The sequence below is a fragment of the Bos javanicus genome, chromosome 11, assembly GCF_032452875.1.
Source record: "Bos javanicus breed banteng chromosome 11, ARS-OSU_banteng_1.0, whole genome shotgun sequence".
NCBI lineage: Eukaryota > Metazoa > Chordata > Mammalia > Artiodactyla > Bovidae > Bos > Bos javanicus.
This window is the reverse complement of record NC_083878.1, coordinates 784,465-796,580: the sequence shown is the minus strand read 5'-3', so window position 1 is coordinate 796,580 and position 12,116 is coordinate 784,465. Positions and strand designations below refer to the sequence as shown.

The window sequence follows — 12,116 nt, the reverse complement described above, 5'->3', positions numbered from 1 at the left end:
CTAAATAAATGAAAGGATACACTACACTCATAGACTTTAAGACTCAGCGATGTCAGATTTCAATTCCTCCAAACCAGTGGAAAGATTCGATGCAATTCCAATCAATATTTAATAATGTTATTTAGTTTGGAAAAATCACAAACAAATCCCACCATTTATATAAAATGTAGAGAGCCAAGAACAGAAAAATATATTTTCAAAGAACATAGCTCACTTTGGAGGATTTACTCTACTGGTATCAAAACTTATTATAAAAACTACAATAATTAAGTCAACTGTGGTACTGTGCAAGTATAGAAAAACAGACAACTGAACATAACAGCCCAGAGACAAACACATGTACATGGACACTGAACTTACAACAAAGGTGGTGCTGCCGAACAGTGGGGGAACGGTAAGCTTTTTGTTAACAGCAAAGTGCCAACTGGGGCGAGGGGCAAGGGGGGAGACACAGAAAAATCAGTTCTGGGTAGATTTTAAATACAAATGTGAATGGAAAGGCTTTAAAACTTCTAGAAGATAAATAAGAGAATATCTTCATTTCTGGTGGGTAAGGAAATATTTCATCAAAAGGACAAAAAAGGACAAACCATCAAAGAAAAATATTAACAATTCTGTTCATCAAAAGATAACATTAAGAGAGTTAAAAGGTAAGCCACAGAGTAGAAGATAACTACAACATGAAGAACTAACAAAGGTCTTGGAATCAAAATGATAAACTAATATGGAATAGTCAAATTAATAGAAACAGAAAGTGAAACAGTGTTTGCCAGGGGACTGGGCAAGGGGGTAAATGAGGAGTACTTGCTTAGCGGGTACAGAGCTTCAGAGAACGTCAAGGCTGTATATTGTCACCCCGCTTATTTAACATATATGCAGAGTACATCATGAGAAACAATGGGCTGGAGGAAGCACAAGCTGGAATCAAGATTGCCAGGAGAAATATTAATAACCTCAGATATGCAGATGACACCACCCTTATGGCAGAAAGTGAAAAAGAACTAAAGAGCCTCTTGATGAAAGTGAAACAGGAGAGTGAAAAAGTTGGCTTAAAGCTCAACATTCAGAAAACTAAGATCATGGCATCCAGTCCCATCACTTCGTGGCAAATAGATGGGGAAACGGTGGAAACACTGGCTGACTTTATTTTTTTGGGCTCCAAAATCACTGCAGAAGGTGACTGCAGCCATGAAATTAAAAGATGCTTACTCCTTGGAAGGAAACTTATGACCAACCTAGACAGCATATTAAAAAGCAGAGACATTACTTTGTCAACAAAAGTCGATCCAGTCAAGGCTATGGTTTTTCCAGTAGTCATGTATGGATGTGAGAGTTGGACTATAAAGAAAGCTGAGTGCAGGAGAATCGATGCTTTTGAACTGTGGTGTTGGAGAAGACTCTTGAGAGTCCCTTGGACTGCAAGGAGGTCCAACCAGTCCAACCTAAAGGAGATCAGTCCTGGGTGTTCATTGGAAGGACTGATGTTGAAGCTGAAACTCCAATACTTTGGCCACCTGATGCAAAGAGCTGACTCATTTGAAAAGACCCTGATGCTGGGAAAGATTGAAGGCGGGAGGAGAAGGGGACGACATAGGATGAGATGGTTGGATGGCATCAGCAACTCAATGAACGTGAGTTTGGGTAGGCTCCGGGAGTTGGTGATGGACAGGGAGGCCTAGTGTGCTGCAGTTCATGGGGTCTCAAAGAGTCGGACACGACTGAGCAACTGAACTGAACTGATAGCGTTTCAGTTTTGCAAAAAGAAAAGGCTTTGGAGATTGGTTGTACAACAATGTGGATATATCTAATATTACTGACATTTAAAAACAGTTAAGATGATAAATTTTATGTTATGTACATTAAACCACAAATAAAAATTTTTAAATGAATAAACCAATATGAAAATGGGTAGCAAGAGATTTGGCCATCACCAAAGGAAATTTTCAGTTGGCCATCAAAGCTATAAAAAGGTGCCACATACCATTATTCAAGAAAAACAAAATGAGATACTACTACCCAATGGCTAAAATAAAAGGTAGCAACAGCAGTGTTGACCAGGATGGGGAGCAACTGGAAATTTATATGATGCTGATGGGTGTATAAAATGGTAAAACCCCTCTGGAGTACTGACGGCATTATCTACTGAAATATAAAAGAAATATACACCCAATGACCCAGTTCTACTCACAGATCTGTACAGAGCAAAATCAAAAATATGTACAAGAATGTTCATAACAGTTTCAAACTAGAAAACAAGCATATCCATCACTAACAGAGTAAGTGGATAACTGTGGTAAACCATACAATGGAATTCAAGAGCACTGAGACATGAATAAACGCCACCGGCAACACGCATGAATCTCAAACACAATGCTGAGCTAAAGAAAGAAAGTATGTGAGGACACACAGTATATGACTCCGTTCTAATTTCAAAACTAGGCTAACGTGTCAGAAACCTACACGGCATGTATGTTTGGGCAGAATAAAGTAACAGTAAATTGGAAGGGGCATAGCAGTTGGAGATGGGTATTTTGAGTGACATCTTGCTCCATGGAACATCTAAGAGATTCTCAAATTGTAGGTAGTTCATTGAGTCATGCCCCTATGACTTGCACACTATTCTGTAAGTGTATTTTTTCCAAAACAGATCATTAAAAGCCAGGGAAGTCGTATAAAAGGATGAAGTGGTCAGGAATGATAGATGCTAGAAAGAGAGCCAGAAAATTGAAAACAGCAAATCTCATAGGCTTTGGTGACTGACAGTGTTCATGCCTTTTATGAGACAACAATTTAGTAGAAGAGTAAAATCATTCAAGAGTGAGAAACAAGAAGTGATACAATGAAGTACTGAGTACAGACTCTTCTGAGAAAGGCAGTGATGCCACATGTGTTAGAGAGAGGATGGTAACTCTCCTAAAGAAAAAAAAAGTTGGTCGCACAGTCGTGTCCGACTCTTTGTGACCCCATGGGCTGTAGCCCGCCGGGTCCTCTGTCCATGAATTCTCCAGGCAAGAGTACTGGAGGGGGTTACCATTCCCTTCTCCAGGGGAACCCAGGTCTCCTGCATTGCAGACAGATTCTTTACCAACTGAGCTACTAGGGAAGGCCCCCATGCTGCTGCTGCTGCTGCTAAGTCACCTCAGTCGTGTCCGACTCTGCAACCCCATAGACGGCAGCCCACCAGGCTCCACCATCCCTGGGATTCTCCAGGCAACAACACTGGAGTAGGTTACCATTTCCTTCTCCAATGCATGAAGGTGAAAAGTGAAAGTGAAGTTGCTCAGTCGTGTCCAACTCTGAGCAACCCCATGGACTGCAGCCAACCAGGCTCCTCCGTCCATGGGATTTTCCAGGCAAGAGTACTGGAGTTGGGTGCCATCACCTTCTCCGGAAGGCCCCCATAGTGGGGCATAAATTAATTGATGGTTAAACTATATTACCTGCCTCCTCCCAAAAATAGAAGTCCGAGGGCCATGTGATGGGCTAAGTGGAAACCATAGTTCATTTCACCACCTGTTTTCATGTGTAAGAAGCGACAAAGCTGCAGCACCTTCAGGTTCCCCGAGCCAGCCATCACCATGGCGAGAGACAGCAGCACCACGCTCAGGCAAGTCTCCAGGTTGTAAGGACCTGTCTGGAGACACGAAGATGCCACACCACATCAGCTGTGCTACATAAAACTAAAGCAGCCAGCATTAGACTACAGATGTTCACAACTTAAAAACCCTGAAAAAATATTTTCTCTGATTATGAAATTTAAGTTCCAGGTGGAAAATTCAGACAATAAGGTATCAAGAAGGAAATAACAATTACCTGGAATACTAAAAGCTATAAACTTTTGGCTTTTCCCCCAAATCTTACCTATAGTATCTATCTTTTAAATGAAATTGAGATTTTATTACATATAGTATTTTTAAGTTTTTAATCTATTTTATTATAAGCAATCTTCACTAGTAAAAATTCTTACACAACATGCTGTTGATAGCTCCTCTATATAACAGTGTAGATATACCATAGTCCACTTATTGACTACTTTTAGATTCTTTTGATGCTGCAAATTTTCTAAATAATGTTAATTAAATATTTTAACCAGGAAATAAAACCTTGTGGTCTTACTATCATCAGAGCAGCAATCCTCAATAGCAACTGTATTTTTTCTAAGTAATTTTTCCAACAAGCAGTTATCAACATTTAGTACTGAGAATGGCATAAGATATGACAATCCATGAAGGTCATGGCTTTTCTTAATTATTCTCTCATCATAAGAAATAAATGCCTTTAAGGGTAGTCACATTCTCAACCAACTAATATCCCAGAACTAAAATACAAAGATGAGCCAAAGCCTCAAACCTCCCATTCTAAATTCAAAGACTGTACAGATATTTGGCAACACATAAGTAGTCGAATTATCAGTGAATTTTCTTCAAGTTTAATTTTATTCCCAAGGAGAACCATCATAAAAAGACTTACTACAGAAGCATTAGGTGCAGACAAATAAGTCATAAAATCTTTTGCAAATTTATGCTGGAAAAAAACAAAATAAAAAATTTAAGGTTAAAAGACACATACTAAGGCTCTGTAAAAAAGAAAACAGAACAGAGTAGAGGAAGATATTTCTTACCAAACAGTTAAATGCTGATAAGTTTTCTGATCCAGCAAATCGAAAACCCAGAGACAAACAAGCTCCTGCAATGATGTAGACATGTGCCTGCCTGAAAACAGATCGCAACAGATTAAAATACTCTCCTTGTTTTGCTTTAAAATTCATTATTACTATTACCTGGGGACACAAATAATAAATACTCCTGTTCTCTAAATTAGTTTCTTTACTTCTGGGAATGCTCAAGTGTGCCTGTACTCAATCAACTGGCAGGTTTCCGTCTGCTTTCCTTAAGCAGAAGCACCGTGTGGCTCTAGCTGATAAAGTCTGCCTCATGCCTGCACTGTCTCATATGCAGCAAAAGAAGATAGTTTCTAACAATCACTGAGAATTTTTTTTTAATGAAAAGGATAAAAAAGGAATATACATAAGTTAAATCTCTGATACAGTTTATGAGGGTAAAAATTCTATGCTTTAGAGAGCTAAATAAAAAAACAAACTGGTGAACATCTGATAAACCATGGTTAGGAACATGGTGGATTTAGAATAATTACTCAAATCAAGGACAGCATTTCTCTTGCACAATATATTTCAACTCATTTATCTGACAGATACTGGAGTAGCTAATGTGTATTAGATGTTTCAGGACTTACGACAAAGTTTCCAAATTCAAATCCTCTGAGCAAGGCAATTCAATCTCACTGAGAGAAATACTATTTTCTCTTATAATCTGTCAAGACAGAAAGCAGAATACTTGGATATTAACATTCAAGTTACAAGTATCTAGTAATTTGAATAATAACATACTGCTTATGGTCATATTTACATAAGCTTTACCAAACCATCTCATTCAAAGGCCTATATTTTAATACTGACTGCAATCCAATTTCAGATCTAAGATGGGACAAATACTCAATAGGACTGGACTACTTGAGTACATTCTGAAGCAATAACAGAGCAGTAATATTTCACGCCAGTGAACTGAAATCCAGACACGATGGCCACAGAGGAGACCTGGGGCAGGAGTGAGGGGAAGCAGCAGGAAAGTAGAAAAAGGCAGTTGGAGAGAACTCTTAACCAGAGACATATGAATGTCTCCAGTATTCAGACTCATGAATGTTTCCAGTATTGAGCCTACCTTCCTGCCAAAGATAAGGTTAGTTACCATATTAGTCACCCAAACTGTCAATATGTTAATTTGTTAACTATTGTTTAGAAACCCATCCCTTTCCTTTTAGTATGAACAGGAATTTATTTTTTTTTAAATACAGAGAATATCTAACTTTAAAACCACGAACTGATTTCTCTTCACTTAAATACAAATAAAAAAGATAAAGCTATATATTTTCTAAAACTTATGAATGCAAGCACATAGAAGAAAAACTATGAAGATTTATTCCTATGACTCTTTTTAGAAGACATTTCAGGATGCTTTCTATAATAAACCAGTAAGTACTCAGAGTCATTTATGATACAATCTTCGTATATACTGAGCACCACCAAATCAAAAAAAAAAAAAACCTTGAAATACCTTCTCCCTTTCATAATCTCAGTGTGGTAAGCAATTACGTTGGCTATGTAATACAGGCTGGTAACTACTTCCATCTTTCTTCCTCTTGTCTTTATTTTTAATTTGGAATGTATCTACTTAGAAATTGAATGACATTCTGAAAAACTGATATAACTCCAAAGTGAGCAGTAAATATATACATGGATAACCTAATTATAACATTCACTATATAAATTAGCAATAATATCATACAGGAATCAAATATTTCTATTTTGAAAGCAGGCAGTTACAAGCTCCTTTTTATCTTAAAAAGCATATAGCCTGGCACTTAAAGGTCTAGGTTCTAATCAAAGCAGGGCCACACATTAGCCCTGAACCACCTCTGTAAAACAAGCAAAATTATATTCCTACCTTCTAGGTTTCTGTGAGAATTAGAAGACTTAACCTACTCAAAGCTCTTAAAATTAATACCTGGCACATATTCTTTGTGTTAGCTGCTATTATTATCATTATTATAGATCTGTACCATTCCTATCACAAGATCACACTTGATCATAAACCACTTGAAATCATCACTAAAAACCTGAGTTATAATAACTGTGTGCGGGGGGTGGGGAACACACTCTTCAGCCTAGCCCTTGTTATCGTTTCTACGGCCTCGTAAGTTTAAAAAAAAAAAGTAAGAAATATAAGGTGCAATCAAAGGGAAACATGTAATCACTTATAAGCAGGCTGAGGCACACAGGAATGAACAAGAAAAAGACCACCGAACTGCTGGTTTTTTCCCCTAATCTTTATTTATTTGGCTGTGCCAAGTCTTAGTTGTGGCATGTAGGATCTTTCAGCTGCAACATGTGGAATCTAGCTCCCTGACCAGGGATCAAACCCGGCCCCCTGCACTGGGAGCGCGGAGTCTCAGCCACTGGACCACTAGGGAAGTCTAAGACAAAAATCCTGAGCTCTCACGACTGCCCCGGTACCCAGTGGCTAAGACTCCATGCTCCCGGTGCAGAGGGCCCAGGTTCGATCCCTGGTAGGGGAATTGGATCCCACACGCTGCAACTAAGAGTCTGCACACCACAAATGGAGATCCCGCATGCCACAACACAAAGACCGAGGATCCCGCACGCCCTAACTGAGACCCAGCACAACAAAATAAATATAAATAAATAGTTAAAAAAAAAAATCTCAAGCGCTGAAGGCCTAACAGCTAGTTTAAGTTTTGCCCCACCTCTTACTAGCAAGGGTGGTTTTGGACCAGTCTGTCCTCTTCCAACGTAACAGCGAGGTACTGAGCTCTAGCTACTGTGTGCGAGTTGCTAGGAATGAAAGATGGAAAAGATACGGTAACTGGCCTTGAGGTCTCCTGACACACAAATAATCAAAAGTACATCGTTCCCACCCATACACTGGGGGCAATACTTGAACAATTAATAGCATAACAGTGAACAAAAAAAAAAAGAAAGAAAGAAAGAAAAAGAGAAACAGGTTGCAGAGTAAAGCTTTTTTATGAAGATGTTAGTTACTGTATTTGATACATGCCTTAAGTTCAAACAAATAAGGAGTTTATAAAGTGACCTTATTAACCCACTTTTGATGCTAAGTTGCTCCCTACAAGCAGCCCTGCTACGGAATCAATGAGATGACTGGGTGGGAACCAGGAGAAAGTAGAGAGACAGGCATATCAACAACAGAACTGTGAACTTGTTATATATCCTACTGGGTAACCCTAATATAATAAAGACCAAATTTAAAATTATTAAGTCTGAAGGAAAAGGAATGTCAGAGAGATAACTATATTAAAAGTCCAAGGACTACATTTCCACAAAACTTTAAAAATAGAAGTTATATAAAAAAAGAACTTACATGAATTTTCACTTTCCATTTGAAAATAGTTATTTGTGTACATGCTTAACCTCACTTTGAAAACTAAAAAAAATATAAACTTAGCAAACTAAAGTTTTCTCAAAATCAGTCTACATGTCAGATGCATCTTAAATGTAGCATGGAATTTAGGATGGTGTCTTGCATTTGCAAAGGATCAACAAACATATGCTGAATGAAGGAATAGAAGAAAAAGTATAATTTCATCCTACAACGTACATTTTAAAGCATACTTTCCAGAAGAACTGCTATTTTTGACATCTAAATACTCAAGGAGTTAAATGTCTGCCTAGCCCACGAATCATATGTGACCAGGGCAGACCCAGGCCCCACAGAATTAAAGAACTCAACTGAGACTAGAACTGGCACCCAAGAGACAGGGTTTGACATTTGATTCCAAGTAAATTAACTGCTGCTTTAAAGCAAAATGATTTGTGTGTGTATGTATATATATTTATGTGTTCAGTTCAGTTCAGTTCAGTTCAGTCGCTCAGTCATGTCCAACTCTTTGCGACCCCATGAATCGCAGCACGCCAGGCCTCCCTGTCCATCACCAACTCCGGGAGTTCACTCAGACTCACGTCCATTGAGTCAGTGATGCCATCCAGCCATCTCATCCTCTGTCGTCCCCTTCTCCTCCTGCCCCCAATCCCTCCCAGCATCCGAGTCTTTTCCAATGAGTCAACTCTTCGCATGAGGTGGCCAAAGTACTGGAGTTTCAGCTGGTACACACACATAAAGATAAGTATGCATGTATGTACACACGTAACACTCCTTAGAGGAATACAACAGGAACTAGAGTCTTTAAAAAGCAACATGCACATTTTTACTCTGTTACACATATTTTATAATTTTCCTTGTCATGGCTTCTTAGCCATCATTTAAAAGTGGACATTTAATTTCCAAATACATGGGTTTAAAAAAAAAATATGCAGAATGTTTCAGACACAAATCAAAATTACTTAACATAAGAAAAAGAAATGCGACATACTTCCAGGAGAAAAGACCATAGAAAATCATCCTGAAATGACCACACTCTTGGCATGAGAAGAGAAGGATTTTAAAGCAGCTCTTCTAACTGGAAGGACAATATGCTCATAATGAAAAGACAGAAAATCTCATCACAAAATGTATGAAACTTTAAAAAAAGTTATATTAAAAAAAGAAAAAGTAGAAATTACTTAAAAAGGAAAAATGCAAATTTTACAACAGCAAAGTACAAAAATGAAAATTTTAAATTCACTTAATGGACTTAAATAGGAAAATGAAATGCCTGAAAAAGAGTAAGTGAACATAAATTCATAGAAACTATGCAATCTGTAGAAATGGTATAAAATACAACAGTCATCTGATTTTGACAGAGGAGTCACGGGAATACAATAAGGAAAAGAAGGAATACAAATGATGTTGGTGCAACTAAATATCTATATTTTTTTAAAAAATGGAAGCCTTAACCCTTAATCTCACATCATAAACAAAATTACTGAGATAAAATATATAATTATACATAAAAGCCAAAACACTGGGTTTTAGAAAAAAATCTTCAGGTTAGTCAATTTTTTTTTCCCAAGGATACAAAAAAGCAATAACTATAAAATTGAAAACCGATAAATTAGGCATTATCAAATTTTTAAAATTTTATGCTCATCAAAAATGTTACTAAGAAAATGAATGGGTAAGCCATAGGTTAGGAGGGATATCTACAAAACATTTATCTGATAAAGGACAGGTCCAGAATATATTAAAAATTCCAGCAACTCAGTAAGACCCACAAAATTTTTTTTAAATGGGAAAAAGATATAGACACTTCATAAAAAAGACATATGAAGAAGCAATAAGCAAATAAAAACTTTCTCAACATGCAAAATGAAACTACAGGAAGATATCATTATGCATTAACAAGCAGAGCTAAAATTAAAGACTAACACCACCGGCAAGACGGGCAGCAGGCAGCATTCTCACACACCACTGCTCCAAGGGTAAAACGGTGCAACGTCTCCGGAGAAAAGTCTACTGTCCTTAGAACACTAAACATACCGTCCACTCTATGCCTAGGTATTTCCAATACTAAGTAAACACTCAAGAGAAATTAAAATATAAGTCCACAAACTATATTTATGGTAGCTTGATAATAACTGAAACCTAGAACCAACCCAGGTGTGAATGGGAAAAGGGAAGAGAATTCTCAAAGAGAATGGAAAAAGAAATTGTGGTATATTCATACAATAGGATACTACTTAACAACAAAGGCTGAACTACTGATACACTCAGTGGTATCTCAAAATCATGCTGAATGAAAAGAAGTCTTATACAAAAGGGTTTATACTGCGACTCCATTAATAAAACGTTCTGCATCAGGCAAGCTTATACAGTAAAATATTAATTGCAGTAGCTAACTGGCTGTACGAGTGTTTGTATAACATTCTTTCAACCTTTATTTTGGAATTTTCTTATTAAAACATTGGAGAAGCATTCTAGCACTCTTAAGGATTTATTTTCCAAATAAAACAGTAACAAGGACATGGACAGTTAATTAAAGGGCAACACTTAGTTACAATATTTACAATATTTGGGGTTTTTACAAGAGTCTGCTTATTCTTTTAACTACTTGGCTTACTGGGTAAATATGCCATAAAATAATTAAAACAACTTATTATATACAAGATCAAAAATTGTCACAAAGTAGTAACTTTGATAAATGCATACTTAACTAGAATAAAAATGTCAAAAACACTTAGGTTTCTTTAAGGAAGGCTGTGGTCTGTGCTCAACATACAATCTTAAAATGAAAGTTCCTGTGTTTTGAAGAAATACCATAATCATCAATATTGTCTTCAAAAGAAGTAATATTTTATAGGGTTTTAGAAAATCCCACAAGAAATCATAATTTACATGATTAAAAATAAAATAATATTTATCATACGTACGTACTTGAGGAACGTTGCTATCCACCCACTTGGAATTTGGTAAAATATCATCCCACAAAATCAGGCATCGAGCAAGCGTCTTAAAAATGAAATACAAAAAAATTCATTACAGCAGGGGAAGTTCACAGATTTTGTAATGATAATACCAGTAACAGAACAATTTAAGAATCAGTTCCCAACTGATGGAAATTTTCAAAATAAAGCTAAGTATATAATATCAACCGAAGCCACTCACTAAAACAAACTGAAAGTTTACTGGGTTGGCCAAAAAGCTCGTTCACATTTTTACATAAGATGTTACAGAAAAGTCCAAGTGAAGCTTTTGGCCAACCCAATAGAGGTATCACAAAAAAATCTAAAATTGAGTTGTTCATCATCGAAGTTTGGAGAAGTTGGAGAAAAGTTTTTAAAACTTGCCCCATAAATGAAAAGCCATAAGGAAAAGAATCAGTCTACAGAATTTAAAGCCTATCATATGCTAAAAACATACATTTAAATATCAAGAGGAAAAGTTTGAGGTAGTTTTGTCAAACAATTACTGTCACAAATTATACCTTTAATAATATTACTGCATTCCTAAAAATAATGAAAAAAATGTAAAACAAAAGAAGTAATGAAGCCCCACTGAGTCACTGCTCATTAGGAAGTTTGAATAATAATGTGAAAAGTTAAAATGTTACTTCAAGTATTACATATCAATGTGGTTGCTTTATTTAGCAATTCCTACAGCTATATTTGGGAATATTCAAAAGAATACTACCAGTTATACACATACATGACGGATTAACAGTAAGGCTTGCTTACGGAGACATTTTATATAGATTCCTCAAATTAAGAGAAATGAAAAACCGCGAAGTACCATACCCTAAGCAAGAGGAATTCTGGCTTCACGAAGTCCAGCAAATACATGGTGTCTGGAGCGCGGAGCCAGTCTGCGATGGGCCTGTCGGTGGTGGATGCCAGCAAGCGTTATTGCCCAAGAAGAGAGTGGACAGTCAAGAATCACAAGACACATTTCAGGAATTTTCTTTCCACTCCAACTACCGCTCTATTTTTTTCTCACAATACTTCACATCCTCCAAAGTAATATCTGGTACGTATGTATGCCTTACTATAAGCTAAGTATTTGTTTTATTCACTGAAACATCTCCGGTGCCAAGAAGGCAATGACGTATGCTTTCATCTGAACAGTAGA

The 12,116-nt window shown here is 36.9% G+C and overlaps 1 protein-coding gene across 5 annotated transcripts in view; it reads right to left on the bottom strand.

The window, feature by feature from the left end:
• ANAPC1 (anaphase promoting complex subunit 1) overlaps positions 1-12,116 on the bottom strand; it is a 100,469-nt gene that overhangs the window by 25,227 nt on the left and 63,126 nt on the right. For all 5 annotated transcript variants that reach the window (XM_061431427.1, XM_061431426.1, XM_061431429.1 and 2 more), the window contains exons 33-38: positions 11,786-11,864; positions 10,926-11,000; positions 5,254-5,330; positions 4,622-4,712; positions 4,471-4,524; positions 3,441-3,634 (exon numbers count right to left, since the gene is read on the bottom strand). In XM_061431427.1, the coding sequence (XP_061287411.1) occupies positions 3,441-3,634; positions 4,471-4,524; positions 4,622-4,712; positions 5,254-5,330; positions 10,926-11,000; positions 11,786-11,864 (570 nt within the window). The remainder of the gene's footprint in view (positions 1-3,440; positions 3,635-4,470; positions 4,525-4,621; positions 4,713-5,253; positions 5,331-10,925; positions 11,001-11,785; positions 11,865-12,116) is intronic.